We start from the raw sequence: 19,111 nt of genomic DNA, 5'->3' as shown, positions 1-19,111 counted from the left end.
CTTCGTCATAACTACCGTGGTCACGGGAAGGGCAGCAGCATCGCATATGGGGACCCCTGTCGTCTCGTGCACAATGCCGTCCATCTTCACGGGTAATCTTGGCGGGGAGGCTACAACTAATATGCCCCGCCACTTGGGATAGTTCGACGGGAAAACCTGCCACACAAAGGAAAACTGGCTCATTACCGACATTGAGCCTCTTAAGTATTCTGCGAGTGTCTCAAAGTGCTATGACGTGTTGAAATCACACGAAACTGTATGAATATACATCCGTTCAGCCTTTTCGTCAGCAGTCCATTAAAGCATCCGTCGATACACTCAAGCGGCCATTATCGAAACTCCTTTTGGGGTGAACAGACATCAAAATGACGTGTCAACTTTATGTTACGTGTAAGCACGCGAATATGATCTATTCTGGTTTTTTTCGCATCTCATCCTTTCTACTATGAGCATTATAGGCCCTACTCTCGTTAGTCTTGAAGACCACAGGGGCATCCTTTCCGCGATATGATCTGATACCATACTCGGAAGATCCAGGGGAAAGGGGTTTAAGGTTGGAGACAAGGTTAGGGAGTTTCGTTGGGGTTGGGTTAGGATTGGGGTTGATGTTGGTGTTGGTGTTTGGTTCTTGTTGAGAAGAGGTTAGGTTAGGGGTTGGATTGTGGTTTGGGTTTGGCGTTGTGGTATTAGTTGAGGTCGGAATTGTGGGTTTGGGTTTGGGTTTGGGTTTGGGTTTGGGTTTGGGCTTTAGTGTTTGCGTTTGGGTTAAGGCTCTGTACGATCCAAATGGGTTCGGGTATACTCACGCATTCAGACTGCGACTGTTGTCTATATTTAGATCAATATTGACCCAGGTTAGAACATAGGGAGCTGATCTTGGGTTTTCTCGCTTATCAGCATGTTGTTTGTTACAACAGAATTCGACAAAACGGAAGTTTACCTGAGCAACGAATCCATTACATTGCGACGGGAAAGGATGTATTCTAGCCATAAGTCAGACTAAGAGCGCGAGCGTGTTCGGCCAGGGCTGTCATCCATCACGTTAAGAGCTTCTTGAAACTTGGTAGACAATGGGACGGGATTTGAATATTCTCGGGAAAGTCCTTTATAATGATACCCATGTGCCACGACATGAAAATCGATGTGATAACTGTACCCGATAGCTTGAGTAAGTATTTACAAGTTCCGAAGCATGGATTCTATATCCTTAGCCGAATCCTTATAATGGAGGCTGGTGCTCGGTCATCCATCATTGTCCAACACTTACACTCAATCCGTATAATACAATACTTCACTCATATAATTAGTCTTACAGTTGCAGTAAGAGGCTTGGAGGGTATTAATGCTGCTATTTCCGTGAGGACGTACCAGAATGAGACCACAGCTTAATAACGTGTAATGACGTTACAGTGCATCTGTCTATGGTGTGCGGTGAAGAGAATTCTTGTTTATGGCATGCGAATAAAAGGAATATTTATAATAACAGAGTGTTTGGTTGTGAAAATTTGAAACGTTTTGATTCATGTTCGGTAAAAATGTTTTCTCTGTCCAACAATTTAATTTAATAATAATAGCAACAGCAATAATTTAATTTCAATAACATCTGTTTGCTGCTCAAGACCAGTCACGTCCCACTCGAAACCGTCTTTGTGTGTTAATATGAAATGTAGATTATGCAATGAATTTAATGAGACTGGCCAACACATTGTCAGTGGATGCCCGGCTTTTGCACAAACACTTAAGCGACATGATGGCGTAGCTCGGTCATTTTATTACCGTCTTCTCCATGCTCGTGGTTTTGACACAGACGTCCATCCATGGTACGACCCAGAATATGTAGAGGGCATCATGGAAAAAGATAAATAAAAAATTCTTTGGAATAGGCCCGAATACAGCCTCAGACTTTTCCAGGCCAACAAACCTGATCTTGTCCTTTTTGATAAATCCAATTAAATCATTTATATTATTGTATTTTCTGTCCCTTTCGACACAAATGTGATTGACAAGATCAGGAAAAACACGGCAAATATGCGGACCTTGCTTTCGCTTGCATCCCAAGTACCAAGTTGTCCGACTCCCCATTGTTCATGGTGCCTTAGGTTTGGTACCTCCCAATCTGTTGACAGACGTTGGGAAAGTACCCGGGTTTGCTACCCGGAATACAGCCCTTCTGACAACCTGGGTAATGCAGAGGGCCGCAGTGTTGGGGAGTCTTAACATTCTCCGAAAAAGTTCTGGGTGGGTTTGACTAGGCAGCGCTTCCTGTGAGAAGTAACAACGCGTTGGTCTGACGTTGATTAATGAATAATTTGCATACTCATATATGCAAGGGACCGTACATACAAAAGACACTATGTGCCAGGTCCGCACATAGTGGTAGTGGTTGTTTAGGTGCCCCGGAGCACCCAGCCTAACCCTAGTTAGGCTAAGGGTAAGGCCTTTCTTTTCCTCAATCTCTCTTGACCAAGGCTTATATAGTCACCTGACATTTAGTAAGTAATAAATATAAATGTAAACAGTAATTCATCAGTGACATACTTGCACATCTCGTTCAGGATGGCAGACGGTCGATGTACACAATAATGGGGATTAACAATTAGGATAAGCGTCTTATAAATAACAGCAATTAAGTGTTTCAAGGCACATAGATGTCATGGCTCCAGGGTAATGAGCCTTTTCAATTAAATGTTCTTCAGACAGTGGGTGTCGTAAATCAGTCGCTTTGACAGAAGTCCCATTTGCTGTCTGGGCTGCGTGAAGAGGGGGCAAGGGCCCGGAGCTGATGATGAGCCTTACCAGCCTGACTGTGCCAGGATCACCCAAACCCTCTTTGCTGCATTTTTTATTTTTAATCTGTAACTACTAACTACTACTACTACTACTACTACTACTACTACTACTACTTTAGTATTTTTTTATTTATATTATTGTCCAAGGTACCACCCTACAGCATGACCCTAGCAGGAGCAATATGCCAATAAATATATAAAAGGTCGAGATCTAACACAACTATATTTTCCTTTTGCAGGCTGTATGACGCTGATGGCCCTCATCGTCATGGGAATCAAGGGCAAAGACTTCTGTGTAGATATACGACGAGATATCTCGAAGTTACTCCATTACTTTGCATTACGAGTTAACGCATATGGTTCCTTCTACATCGGCTGGTCCTATGTTATAGCCATCCTTTCCTCTATCGTCACTCTATCTAGCTTTGCCTTCTGTATGCTGGAATTCATCAGGGTCAACGACATGCCAGTCAGACAGCACTGAGTCCCGAAGAACGTTTAACCGAAACTGAGTGTCTGCTCAAACAGGTGTGTATAATCTGGTACAGAGCATGCACGGACTTTTTTTGGTGGAGCATCATGGTCAACACGTGTGTAAGGAGAGATTTAAGGACTTTCATGACGGTTTCAATCGTTGAGGTGTGACTTAAGTCGGGTGCTGTACACCTGGACGTTCCATAATGGTTTTCCACAACTGCATGTTTCTCATCACCATTACCACCAAGCTGAACGTGGTGTTATTTGAAGGTGCCAGCTCAAAGTCTACCTTAATGTGATCGACCAGTCCCCCAGCCTTAATGTGTTACAGACTAGAACGTAATGACAACAAGCGTGTATGCTGTTTCTGATTTATTATTTGGCTGTTTTTTGTGAGAAACGTCGGGGAACAAGATTCACTTTAACGATAAAGCGAGTTAGCGGGCCGAGTGAATACCTGTTTACAAATCAATGAGTAAATAGCATGGCTTTGTTTATGGGAGAGTTAGTTACCGAGAATGCAACTCATGGTAAGACTTTTTGAATGCCATGGATGTGATATAATGGATCAGCGAATGACGAAATCATAGACCTGAATAAACCTTAAAATATCACTACAGTGTTATACAACACTAAAGCAAGAGCATCACATGCCAAGCGTGTATACAGATGAGTGGTCACACGTAACTACGTGAATCTATTTTCATATAAAGCTATCAACAAATTATAGACAATTGTAATGGACTATGCGAAGTTAAATACGTTTTAATATTAAATCTGAACGGGTTCCATATTTAATTAAAAAAACCTGTGTATGTATGTCGATATCAGAAGGCATCCCAAATGATAATGGCAATGAAATGAAAGGTACGAAAAAAGGCTCTGAAAGGTCATGGATGAACTAGAACGGTATACCTCTTGATGCCAGACTGTTTATGATGACTCCGTCAGTAAAGACCAATCGGTCCGATGTGTATATCCCGAAGATGGATATCATTTTATAGGGAGGCTGGCGGAATGAAAGCCTTAGAAAGGATGTGGACAGATGATAGCGTTAGTCAATGAATTGACGTTAGGGTCAATACAGTCAACATGAAATGAATTCATGAATACACCAGACATCAGAATGAAGACGTAGGCCATTTCGATGAAGAAAACAGAACGGTCTGAAATGCCACTGGATGGGTAATTAATGTCGCTTGGTGATTAATCAACTTTTGTGTAAAAAGACAGCATATGGTGGATTCCCATTTTCAGGTATAGCCCCAGTGGATGTTCTGTTGTGAGAAGAAATGGAATGTTTCTTAATGGACGTCAGTACGAATAGAACGAGACTGAAGTGTTCAAATTTATTTGGCCATGACTCCATTTGTTTGGCGTAAACTTTTAAGAGAAAGCCTTCTTACTAGACACAGGATGATGACGGAGTGTTGATGTGTTCCGGGACCTGGCAGAGTCTATATTGGACATGGAGCTACATCCAGGCACCTCTACCATGCCTGTAAACCGCCATATTATCACGTACCATCATGTTATCATGTATACATGCCAATGTATTCACGTAGTACGGGAGACATTGTATGGACATCATACACTCAGGGCATGTGCTAATACCAGTTTATTATAAGAAACAGAGATAGAGTAGACAGTCTTAAAAACAAAATTTAACCGATATCTGAAACCGGTTTGATAAACCGTTATCTGCAACCGGTTTGATAAATCGTTGTCTAAAACCGGTATGATAAACCGCAATCTGTGACGACACAAGTGCTGAGTTCGATAGTAAGCCTGGAAGAGGACGGTTCAGAAATATTCCACAGTAGTGCTTCTGTCTTGACAAATGTGACCATCAACAGAGTTAATGATAACGGTAAATGTTAATTACTGCTGTAACACCAGGACAGTGAACATGATTGATCAGTGCCAGCGCTCCACTGATTCCGTTAATGTCTCATTTTCACAATATCAATTTATCCTGCGTCTGATAAGGACCTGCTGTACGACCATAACGGATCAAGTCCTGCTAAGTTGAAACCACAATTTGTTCGTCCCTTAACGATTCTGAGAACACTTATTGTTACGTACATGTTATAGTGAATGTCTGAAGAAGGAACATGTGTGCTTGTTGTTAAATACATTTCCTTGTGTAAGAATTTTAACGGGATAAATATTTACTTTATCGTCAACACATCCTGATATTGGGATGTCTGTCTTAGAAATTTGATAACAATAAATTTGACATCAATAACTTTAGGTTAATTCCGTGAAGTGCTCTATTCAAATTATCATGTTGATTTTCCAGTCGTAGTTCTAACACGGTGGGAATAATAATGACAATAATCACACACTGATGTTCATTAATTTCTTCTTCACTGTTAGGTCTTATTCTTCATTCATTCCAACGAAATATTCCCATATACATCGACCTTGAAATACTCAAAATACCCTGGGGTGAACAGATATTTAATGTGTTTGTTTAAGCCTTGAGTTGAAATTGAGATAAGTTATCATTCAAATATCAGGCATGTGCATATTCTGAAAGAATTGTACATTATGGGTGAGCTTTTTCACTTCCGAGTATACTGTGATCTCTATATGGGCGTGTTTGGACATATTGACATAATCACTATTTTGTTATACTATTGTCAAATATTAAACTTATCTCCTTAATTATGTTTGGTACTTATCTTGGGTTGGAATATTCGATTGACCTTGATTACAAGCCTTTGTTTGTCAGCACCATCCTCGGGTTGTAAGAGAAAGGATACTTTTTCGGTCAATATTTTAAAACACACAATTGTTTTACTATCGGTTTCTGTGAAAGGAGAAGCTACACAATACAATTCAGAATCCATTTTTTTTCAGGAGACCCAGTATGTATGACGAGCAATTAATATTTGGGGTAAATATTTTTTTCAGGAGCATTTTTTTTTAATCCCTTGCCTCTCTACGAATATCAAATGGTCGGTCCTATGTGACCTTCATAAAGGTGTGAAACCTGCCGACCATTATTCAGATGAACCGCCGTGATGGTATTGGAAGCGTTGAATTCAACTCACTCAATCTGCGATTATCATACCAAAATAACGTCTCATTTCTCGGGTACTACATGATTGTTAAGTGTCTAGAAAAGGGGTTTTCCCCTATATTGTCCTATGTCATGATAGAACGAAAGTTTCCCTCTTCACCCGCACCAACGTCCGTACTTCACCCAAACACTACCTCTAACACGATCCAACATTCACACTCACATATTCACTCCTACCCCTAAGCACAAGATTCTTTTCTATTCCTTGTGTCACTACCCCATCAAATAGACTTTTCAGCCAATCCATTTCGGTTGTCATGCCTTCACAGTTGCATCGATGGGGTCACTCATACCCTTAACGTGCATTTGCACTTAACTTGTAATAAATCCATAGTCTATATATGATGTTTGAATTATTAGAATGTTCTTTGTTGACATTACTTGTTGATTTGATGTTACAAGGTTGTGATAAACGTCTGATGTTAAATACCACCTCTTAAGTATTCCATTTTCACTGTAAATAATATATGATGTTATGAAATAAACCACAAAAATTGACTCAAAACGGTAAACCAGTGTTTTCAGGTGAATAACAAATCTCAAAAGGAAATCAAGACACGCTGTTTTTCTAACCTTTAATATTCTGGATTGAATATTTTTAATAACACATTTAACAAAACTACGCAGATATAATAATTTAAAAAAATTGACATTGATCATATTTTCTGTCGTGGCGTAAGATATAACCTTGCAAAAATGACGAAAATGTATATAACAGTTAGTACCCTTTGGGCTATATTTCTGATGTGATTACAATCTTCTATCATTTGCTTTTTTAAACTGATGTACTTTTAAGAGGCAACACAATATGATTCTGTGAAACATTTTGTTCAAATTTATAGTTTCATGTCGCAGATTTTATAAGATCTCAGTAATTTTTTTGCCACATTCGTGATACCGTTGAAGTTTTGCTGTTCGGGGTTCAGACTATTTCAACACACTACGATCTAACCTTTAAAACATTAAGTTAACTGAAACTGATATTTAAGAAATGGTATTAAGCACGAGCAGCACTGTCGAGTAGTACCTATGTACTGGAGCGTGTATCATCATCCAAGATGGCTGTCGATGGATATGATCTCAATTGTATGCCCTGTTACATGTATGTCGTCGTGCGTTGTGTTGTAGTTGTGTTTGCAACACGATAAAACGGCCTGTGTTGAAATTCGTGTGTCATTCACAAACATTCCATATTAAGTTTTTGAAGCCATTTATGCAAAATATTCGCGCGGATTTAGTCTTGGAATGCAACATAATGAATGTACGACGTAAATCTAAAGTTTCGTTCTGTGTAAGCTATATGCTTAAATAGAAATGTAAATCTGACTTTTCGTGCTGTGTGTACCAGAGTGGTTCGTTGTGAATGCAATAGGTAATATCTTGTCAGGTGAGGATGCATAGCAATTATACTGTACTATAGGTGATGCTTATCCCTTTCCGAGATCACATCACATACCAATAATACACAAATAGGTCCATATATGAATGTTTGATGAAAGGTTTTTTTTAAGTTTATAAATTATTCAGAGATAACTAACCACGTTCATGGCGATAACAAACGTTCTCAATATAACTGTCACATTCGTATATTAATATAACTACCTTGTTCCCTCTCAAGTCGTTCGTTTTGTAATGTGTAATGTGTGAACGTATTGTTTTTCCATCAGTGTCCCCCGGTTGTAGAATGACAACTTCAAGGTTGTGGAGTATGGTTGTGATTTAGAAAACGAGAAAGGTTGTGAAATCGACATCTAACATTCATTGTAATGAAATTATGCCTTGTGAGTGCAGTTCCTTGAAAAACTATTTCAAAGAAATATACTAATTATCGAAACGATTATTCGCGAGGTTTAGTATAGAGTTTTATTCATCGCGTGCACGGAGTCCACTCAGACCACTTTCACTGTCCCCGAAGACATCGGCATTACGCTGGACATTTCAGAAAGTATGAGACATCTTAAACTTGAAATACATTTGATCCGTCAAACATTAGTTTTTTTTGTCGAAATTAAATAGCAACTTGTATTATAGAAAACGTCAGTTTTCCCCAACCGTAAGTGCTCGAGCACACGGATGTGGATAGGTACCCTTTTATCCGCCTAATGTCACACTCATCTAGAGACAGCATGTTGCAAGTATACTTAGACCGCTTTTAACGAAACCATTTTGAAACACAAAAATTAGAGAAATGAATTTTTTTTGTCAAACTTTCCGTAAAACTACATAAGAATTGATACTGGCATCCTGAAGATTCGGAAATCAGTTTTTAATCCTAAAGACAAACCTTTGAACTAATGACTACAGGTAATGTCAAAACATTCCAATCTCTATATCGTGTAGGGCTGCAATTGTCTTTACCAAAGTGGTACAGCCTTACGGGAGTTAATGTCAAAACGTTGACTGTCAAGCCGCGATCGTAGTCCAAATATTACAGTGTATCGAAAAGGGGTTCAATAAGTAGAAGAAGTAAAGGTTTTTTGGTTGTGCATCATTTATCAGCATACAGCTTACACAGGCTTCTGTACATTTATATCTTTAAAAAATAGAATTCAGATTAGACACTCATTAATAAACTAAATATATATCATGCCGGGGCTCAGGGAGCTTACATATGATTTAGAAGATGAGAGATCTCAAAACCAGTAGAAACTATTTTGATGATACGTACGTATCATAACTTTGAATATGACTTTAATCCAAACAACCAGGCTCACAACTTATTTCCAAATCGCGTATCAACTGTACATAACATAGCCCTAATCGCTTAATTATATGTACATGTACCACTATATATTGTGTTCGTATGTACGTCTCCTAAATGTACAGTCGTAAGTTTACATTGCGGTGTCTACGTGCAGAAAGCGACCATAGCGCTTTGTTAAAGTCACGTTAGTCGTAGCACTAAGGTCGCTTTGTGCAACCAGGCCTTTGTGTTTATATATAGATAAGTGTGCTTTCAGCGGTGCTATTCTTTATTCCATGAGTTCATGTTATAAATCGCCTATACAGTGTTTGAACGTGCGATGTTTGATGTCAATGTTTTTGTTGGCAGGCTGTAAATGTGTACTTGATTTATAGAGCGGCCAATATGCAGTCTTTGTATTAATTATTTATGTGCGTGTTATTCAGTGTCACAAATAGCTTTGTATTATTAGAGATATATTTAACTTTTAAAGATATGCATTCCTGGATTCATTCCTGTACAATAATATTTGTCTCGTGGAATTATATTCGGACCTCCGAAGAATTAAGAATTAAACGCTGAGATTAGTCAGGAATGACAATAAAAATAACCTGCGATGGCGTCATATTTTTGAACGAACACGGTTCTACAAATAACATTCATATAACTGGTAAAGTTGTTACAGTCCCTGCTTTGCTTTGTTGTCTAACCTCGAATAAAAATGCAATAATGTCAACCTGTTATTCATTAAAACTGTTCCCATGGATGTGTGTCCTGTTATTTCTTTGGCAATCATACGTCTACTGGACTTCAGTCAGTTTTCAAACGTCGTGTTGACGTATCAGTGGTCGGTCATCAACTTATGACATCAGGGTACAATATTAACATACTATATCAGCCAGGGTATCAATCCACGACATGAGAGTACGATAACATAAACATACCATATCAGCCACGACATCAACCAACGATGTCAGGGTACAATAACATTCTATATGAGCCACGACATCAACCAACGATGTCAGGGTACAGTAACATACTATATGAGCCAGGGTATCAATTCACAAGGTCAGGGTACGATAACATACTATATGAGCCAGGGTATCAACTCACAAGGTCAGGGTACGATAACATACTATATGAGCCAGGGTATCAACTCACAAGGTCAGGGTACGATAACATACTATATGAGCCAGGGTATCAACTCACAAGGTCAGGGTGCAATAACATACTATATGAGCCAGGGTATCAACTCACAAGGTCAGGGTACGATAACATACTATATGAGCCAGGGTATCAACTCACAACGTCAGGGTACGATGTCATACTATATCAGCCACGGCATCAACCAACGATGTCAGGGTACAATAACATACTATATGAGCCAGGGTATCAACTCACAAGGTCAGGGTACGAAAACATACTTCAGCCAGTGAACCAACCAACGATGTCAGGGTACAATAACATACTAACATACTATATGAGCCAGGGTATCAACTCACAAGGTCAGGGTACGATAACATACTATATGAGCCAGGGCATCAACCCAAGACGTCAGGGTAGGAGAACATACTTTATCACTATATACACGAAGTATCAGTCTTGACATGCACTTACTTTGCCACCCCGATAACGAAGTATTGTACGCAACGCCATGGAACGTTTATGACGTCACAATAAAAGATTTCGTCATGTTGGCGTCATGTTGATCTACGAAGTCAGGTGAACGCACACTTGCTTCTCTGTCCTCAAGAATAATGGAACCGGACTCTTTAATAGAAAATTAAGAAATCAGAAGTGAAGTATAAAACAAAGAAATGTGTGGACAGTGTGAAAAACGTAAATACGAAAAGGAAGACTGATTCAGATGTGAAAATGTCTGAAAGTTGGCTGACAATGGAAGGCAAAGAGTGGGAAATTGTCGAAAGAGACGGGATTTCTTTCTTTATCTTTATATGGCAAGATTTTTATGACAGTTCGGTAAGTATTAAGTGATAAAAATAATATGACCCTCTGTTATCATGCCCCGTATCAACCCTCGACCCATATCCCCTATCTACAGCTTTCTCTAGAATAGAAAACTCGACACCAGCAGCCGAACACCTGTTTTTCTCCTGTGTGTATCACTTGTACAGCTACTTGGTGTTTAGAGGTAGTTTCTCACAATCGCAGTTTCACACGCTAGTAGCTGCAGCAGGCACGGGACAACTCTCCTGCGTGACAAAATGCAATGTGAAGGATTTCATTGATGACAGAAAAAACGCTTTGGAAACCATGACGATTAATGTAAGGTCTTATTGATATCTGATCCTGCAGCACGCATGCAAAAGAATGTGGACCTAGTAGACAAAGTCAGGGCATTTCGATTTCGCCCTCAACTATCTCAGGATTAACTTGTCAGTTTGAAATGCTGATTTAATCCAATGGAACTGGAAGTTTCCGATCGATCAGAAAATGTTTGTATTGTATAGCATTGTGATCGGAGAAACTGTTATTATGACGTTATTAATCTGCATTACATTTTTTAACATATTGCATTTATCATTTGTAACAATCCATAGTGTTCACCTTTAGTGTAACTATGAACTATTACGGCTGCAACCACAACCCCTTGTGTAAACACGTGAACACTTAGCGTTGCATCCGCAATAGCTAGTGCAATAGCTAGTGTCAACTAGTGCACACTAATGGTGCTGCGTGCATACACCGTGGCCAAAACCTGCTATGATATTTTATTGAAGCGCCTATCTATTTTATATTCATGATGTACATATTGTATGTATATTCATTTTAGTATACATGTTTGTTTTATGATCATATCGTCTCTCATAAGTCGTTTTACGACTGGCCGTAAGTTTTACGCGTGTTTTTATTTTATATGTATATTGTACCTTATGGGTGAGACGCAAATAAATTATTGTCTGTCTTATCTGTCTGTCTGCAGTTGCAACCCTTAGTGTTAATATTTTTCAGACGAGGTCAGAAACTGGTTTTCCTGACATGTGGACCTAATAAAGCAACTTAAATTCAATAATTCACCCTCTGTGTTGAGAAAGTTAACAAGAAATGCCTTGGTATTGGTACTTCTTGTATCGCTGCTCAGAATTCCCAAGCCAGTTGTATTTTTTATGAAAAACAATTTCAATGCGTGATTATTTTTTATATATGTGTGTATAACATTCTTAAAACATAAATATCCATCTTTTCGTAGTTATAGCTGCATTAAACTAGTTTGTTCACCTGCCCTTGAGGTTACTATGATATATCACATAATAAAGGTCCTATTTAAATACTAGTGGTCATAATTAAGCGTGTGTTTTGAAAAGCTGTTTTAAAACAATACTTGTTTTAAAAAAGAAACTAAGAAAATGACCTAAACTATCTTTTTAGAAACTTGTATAATTGTATGTGAAAATATAAGATAGTTATATATACCGAAAGGCCAAATAACGCAAGTTTGAACAAAATCCAATCAGAATCCCCAAAAATATGAATAATTTTAATTGATTTTGCGTAAACCAAGAGCTAAGCTTTCTCATCATGCTTATGGTTACAAAAGAACAAATGTTTTCACTGATTATTAGCCTTAGCTATGTTTATGTCATCACATACTATTTTGCTGCCCCATTTCACAATGGTGTTCTTGCAAACATTTCCACTGATGTCTGAGCTATTCCAACAATGACGATAACAAGCAACAGAATCACCAACATAGATTTTCTGTCGAAGCAGATTCCACTTGGCGTAAAGAGCAAATAGCTGTGGAGTTATATAAATAACCACTGATATATGCCAAGTATTTAAACCATATCTTTATGAATATGAGGTTTAACTACATTTTGTGGAAGTATTATATAACCCGTGACTTTGACCTCGGATACACGATGTAACCCTGTGTTATTGTAATCCTCATTTGGTACTTAGTGTTTGTGCAGCGTATGAACATTTCGGGGAAAATAATTGCAAACAAAAGCAATAGCTGCAGCCAGACGATTCAGGAGCGGACAAATTCATTGAAAAACATGAAGCAGCCCGTATTCACGGCACTCGAACGTTGCCAAACTTCTCCCTCTAAACCACTCGCGAACCCAACACTTACCGCAAATCCTCAGCCAGGTCCCCTTTCTTTCCGTTCCTAGTTACACTAAAGATTAGGTGAACACTAGGGGTTGCAGTTAGTGTTCTCAGTTACACTAAGGGTTAGGTCAACTCTAGGGGTTGCTGTTAGTGTTCCTAGTTACACTAAAGTTTAGGTGAACTCTAGGTGGAATGCAGTTAGTGTTCCTAGTTACACTAAGGGTGAGGTGAACACTAGGGGTTGTAGTTAGTGTTCCTAGTTACACTAAGGGTGAGGTGAACACTAGGGGTTGCAGTTAGTGTTCCTAGTTACACTAAGGGTGAGGTGAACACTAGGGGTTGTAGTTAGTGTTCCTAGTTACACTAAGGGTGAGGTGAACACTAGGGGTTGCAGTTAGTGTTCCTAGTTACACTAAGGGTTAGGTGAACACTAGGGGTTGCAGTTAGTGTTCCTAGTTACACTAAGGGTTAGGTCAACTCTAGGTGGGTTGCAGTTAGTGTTCCTAGTTACACTAAGGGTTAGGTGAACACTAGGGGTTGCAGTTAGTGTTCCTAGTTACACTAAGGGTTAGGTGAACACTAGGGGTTGCAGTTAGTGTTCCTAGTTACACCAAAGGTTAGGTGAACACTGAGGGTTGCAGTTAGTGTTCCTAGTTACACTAAGGGTTAGGTGAACACTAAGGGTTGTAGTTAGTGTTCCTAGTTACACTAAGGGTTAGGTGAACACTAGAGGTTACGGTTAGTGTTCCTAGTTACACTAAGGGTTAGGTGAACACTAGGGGTTGCAGTTAGTGTTCCTAGTTACACTAAGGGTTAGGTGAACACTAGGGGTTGCAGTTAGTGTTCCTAGTTACACTAAGGGTTAGGTCAACTCTAGGTGGGTTGCAGTTAGTGTTCCTAGTTACACTAAGGGTTAGGTGAACACTAGGGGTTGCAGTTAGTGTTCCTAGTTACACTAAGGGTTAGGTCAACTCTAGGTGGGTTGCAGTTAGTGTTCCTAGTTACACTAAGGGTTAGGTGAACACTAGGGGTTGCAGTTAGTGTTCCTGGTTACACTAAGGGTTGGGTGAACATTAGGGGTTGCAGTTAGTGTTCCTAGTTACACTAAGGGTTAGGTCAACTCTAGGTGGGTTGCAGTTAGTGTTCCTAGTTACACTAAGGGTTAGGTCAACTCTAGGTGGGTTGCAGTTAGTGTTCCTAGTTACACTAAGGGTTAGGTGAACACTAGGGGTTGTAGTTAGTGTTCCTGGTTACACTAAGGGTTGGGTGAACATTAGGGGTTGCAGTTAGTGTTCCTAGTTACACTAAGGGTTAGGTCAACTCTAGGTGGGTTGCAGTTAGTGTTCCTAGTTACACCAAAGGTTAGGTGAACACTAGGGGTTGCAGTTAGTGTTCCTGGTTACACTAAGGGTTGGGTGAACATTAGGGGTTGCAGTTAGTGTTCCTAGTTACACTAAGGGTTAGGTGAACACTAGGGGTTGCAGTTAGTGTTCCTAGTTACACTAAGGGTTAGGTCAACTCTAGGTGGGTTGCAGTTAGTGTTCCTAGTTACACTAAGGGTGAGGTGAACACTAGGGGTTGCAGTTAGTGTTCCTAGTTACACTAAGGGTTAGGTGAACACTAAGGGTTGTAGTTAGTGTTCCTAGTTACACTAAGGGTTGGGTGAACACTAAGGGTTGTAGTTAATGTTCCTAGTTACACTTAAGGTTAGGTGAACACTAAGGGTTGTAGTTAGTGTTCCTAGTTACACTAAGGGTTGGGTGAACACTAAGGGTTGTAGTTAGTGTTCCTAGTTACACTAAGGGTTGGGTGAACACTAAGGGTTGTAGTTAGTGTTCCTAGTTACACTAAGGGTTGGGTGAACACTAGGGGCTGTAGTTAATGTTCCTAGTTACACTAAGGGTTAGGTGAACACTGAGGGTTGCAGTTAATGTTCCTAGTTACACTAAGGGTTAGGTGAACACTAGAGGTTACGGTTAGTGTTACTAGTTACACTTAGGGTTAGGTGTACACTAGAGGTTGTAACCATTCTTGGTTACAACGTACCCCACATAAGAGACCTTAAACTCCCCACCCAGCCCCTCCCCACACCCACACCCACACGCACACGAACACGCACACGCACACACACACACACACACACACAAAAGGACAGAACAGGCCCTTTAACCTGGTACTGCATGCTTGTCGCTAGAGCAACTGTTATCTGGCTCTTTGTGTGTGATGGACATTGACAGAGTGGATCCTTGTCCAAGATGACAGTCAACGTACAGACTCAATCACTACTGGCAGCTGCGACAAAGTTGGGATGCTGCGTCGTGCCATGCCTTGTATAAATATACTAAGAGCGCTTGCCTCCTATATATATGAGGCGTTCGTAAAATATTCCCTGTATCGATCCGGATGCCAACTGACTGACCCGTCGCATCCAATGACAAGTACGTGAGCTGGGGTTTAGACCGCTCCCGCCATATTCCAGCAATATCACGGCAGGGGACACCAGAATTGAGTTTAACAATTTGTACCCATGTGGGGAGTCGAACCCGGACCTTTCTGAGAAGAAGCTTAGTTTTTGAGTTTAATGACCCAGATAGTCACACGACCACATCAAATATCATATGCCTTCTCGTCAGTCTTCATGTGGTTACAAATGTGGTCTCAATTTCTTAAATCAGGTGCAAATAATATGGATAATATTCTATTAATGGACAAACCAGCAGGCCTATTTGAAAAACACCACAATGTTTCACAAACAAGGTTACCATGACGAAAGAAACTTTGTTGTGCTGAATTTGAGTTGAAATTAAACATCAAAGCATTTAATACGCATCGGACATTAGAAGCTAAACACACATGGTGTTAGAATCGCATTTGCGCTGTGGCGTGCAACATCCTCATCCCATTCAAGTAGTATGAAGCATTGCAAAAGCAATTTCACAAGATTTTATTGCGTTTATCAAATTATTACAATCTTACATGTTTGGTACAGGCCAGCACCCCTCATCCTCATCTGAAGCCAACATCATTCATGTAATGAGTTTGTCAAAGATAAATCTTTGTTCGGATTTTCACCTTGAACAACGTCACGTTGTCGTGAACTCCGAGAACGTTCAAGATAGCAAACATGTGAAATGGCTAAAGTCCTGATTGAAAGATTGGGTAAACTTGGTTAAACTATTTATTATATATATGCAAGCATACTCAATCATTATAAGGTTCTTCTGGTCATCATCCGCTGTGGGATTAAGCATGCAGTCAATCCTAACCTGTGTGGGGCTTAATAGATGGGAGGATACCTGTGCGTGTGCTCCATTAAAGATTTGTGTGACCTGAGTGACCACTTTTCTGACAACCAAGGTCGACAAAATGTAATCTGAGTCAACTAGTGTTAATCAAGGATAACCTGAATTACAACATAGTTATAAGTGCCACACGGGACATATTTTTTATATCAAATGACTGCCAAGAAGAGACACGCTACAGCCTGATCTATTATGATAAAACTAACCAATGAGGGCTTAACAAATGTCTTATTGACGGACAAAATGCAGTCGCCGTACCGTTACCATGTACTACATGTAAAACGACAAGAAAGTTCAAAACATCGCGAAGAACATGAGATGCAAAACCATCATAAAAGTTGCATTATTGATTCTGAAGTATTTATATCAGCCTTCGAAAGTTACATTTACCTGAGGCATATCAGAATACATAAACACAATCAAAACCTGGTAAATTATATTTATTGAAATGCTGCTATATATGACTGAATCAATACATTTTAATTCGGTCGACACAACTTGAAGCTAGAATTAATTATTTTGACAGCAGGTGTGAAGTTTCCTGGGATAGGTAACTTTGTATGTATATGACATGTATAAGATGCAGGGTTGGCGTGTCTTGTGCGGGTCAGATCGGGACACTGGGATAAGGGAGGGCAGATTCCAGCCTAGGACTAAACTTTTAAGCTTTCTATCAAATAAGTCCATAACTGACAATGAAAACTTGCTACATAGCCGAGCGTCCCTTGAAGATACGGGGTACAATTGGTCTTCAGCAACCCATGCTTGCCGTAAAAAATGTGTGTCCTGGTATGGTCATAATGCACTAGAAGATATATACACCATATCATGCTATGAAGTCTGGCTGCAGTTATACAAATCAACTCAAATATTAAATGAATACAGTTAAGATAAGAGTTTTCAACCATGACAACATACTAGTACGGTGCGAGACCTAATTGTCAAGACCCGTGAAGATCCAGGGCAGAATAGGTCTTCAGCAATTCATGCTTACTGTAAAAGGCGACTACGCTTGTCGTTGGTTGATGCATGTCATCGTATCCAAATTGCGTGGATCGATGCTCATGACATCAATTACTGGATTGTCTGGCCAGACTCGATTATTTACAGACCGCCATCATATTGCTGGAATATTGCTGAGTGCGGCGTTAAACAACAAACAAACAAACAAACAAAACATGGCTGAGCGAAGGGTGTGGTTCCTACTAAGTGGCGGTATATCTGGGTTTTACCAGTGCAGGAGTATGTGTAGTGTGTATTTGTACAATCCAAATAAGTGTATTGGTCAAGCAAGTTTACTTGGTTTATACCATGGTCAACACGTCTTCCCCTGGGTCTTTCATGGTGTTGAAATCGAAAGCTTGCTTTGTCATACATATGGTAACAAAAATACATTTATCGCATATTTTCCACCTCAGGTAAGTATGTGGACGAGTTATCTCCCTTGTTCCCAGCTAATGTTCACGATGACTTCACTGATACGCAACTGCCGAGGAGGATGACGTTGGCGAACATAAATAGTATGTGACTAAAACGGGAATGATAGAATCTCGTTATCAAACGTATTATCTGAATTTCTCTATAGCATCTGTTTTAAACTTAAAAGATGCATTTAAACTTGAATATTGTCGCAGTAATGGTATCCGACAACACTCAAACACTGTTTTTTTTCTTACAACGGAAGATATTTGGCAAGATTACGCCGATCATTCTGAAATTATTATGTGTGACACATAGGGGATATAATTAATTATCAACATCCAATCACTTGTTTTGTTTGTTTGTTGTTTAAAGCCGCACCACGCAACATTCAAGACATATGCAGTCGGTTGGTACATAATAGCGTCTGGACAAGACAATCCCGTGTTCGATATTGTCAGCAACGATCCACGCATTCATGGATCACATGCATCAATAAAATCACCGACCCACGTCAGTTTATATTAATGTGGTTACCATTTCGCCAAGCCTAATATCACGTTTGGGCACATTATTACTGAGAAAAAACCTGGACATTTGAATAAAATCGATCGCAGCACATATACACATTCCCCTTTCGTACTTGTGATCCAACTGTAACAATTTGGGGCCTAATTATTATGTAATAGACAACACAAGATGCTCATACATACAAGTATTCTCTTTCAATTTTAGTATTGCTTGTGTTGTGAGCGTAATGTGGGAGTAAATCCCGAAGTAATGTGCAGGTCTGACATGTTAACCACTTTGGTGAAACATAGAAAGATAATCGGGGCAAACCGGGATTCGAACATATAATGATAGGTTATAGGCAGGAAAGCGAAATGTTGCGCCTCAGACGACTGGGCCACACGTACCATCATCAGGTTAATTTTGAACATTACTACAGATCGGGATTGTCCTTTCTGGTTTCAAGCATTTCGTAAACTGTTGATTGGTTGGTTTGTTGTTTAACGCCGCACCCAGCAATATTCCACCTATATGACGGCGGTCTGTAAATATTCGAGTCTGGACCAGACAATCCAGTATCATGAGCATCGACCCACGAAATTGGGATCGATGACATGCATCAACCAAGTCAGCGAGCCTGACCACCCGATCCCGTTAGTCGCCTTTTACGACAAGCATAGTCGCCTTTTTCGGCAAGCATCGGTTGCTGAAGACCTATTCTACCCCGGATCTTCACGGGTATCGTAAACTGTAATTTCACCGTGAA

At 39.8% G+C, this 19,111-nt stretch overlaps 1 protein-coding gene across 1 annotated transcript in view; it reads left to right on the top strand.

Moving 5' to 3' along the window:
* The window catches only part of LOC139479717 (uncharacterized), a 48,250-nt gene extending 38,458 nt beyond the window's left edge, over positions 1-9,792 (top strand). The window contains exon 4 of the mRNA XM_071262568.1: positions 3,029-9,792. Within this exon, the coding sequence (XP_071118669.1) occupies positions 3,029-3,273 (245 nt within the window). The 3' untranslated portion in view covers positions 3,274-9,792. The remainder of the gene's footprint in view (positions 1-3,028) is intronic.
* Positions 9,793-19,111: the final 9,319 nt, after the last annotated feature.

This window comes from Haliotis cracherodii, unplaced genomic scaffold (assembly GCF_022045235.1).
Source record: "Haliotis cracherodii isolate W230 unplaced genomic scaffold, xgHalCrac1.p SCAF_4, whole genome shotgun sequence".
NCBI classification, from domain to species: domain Eukaryota; kingdom Metazoa; phylum Mollusca; class Gastropoda; order Lepetellida; family Haliotidae; genus Haliotis; species Haliotis cracherodii.
Note: the sequence above shows the minus strand (reverse complement) of the source record. Positions and strands in the feature narration are given on the sequence as shown.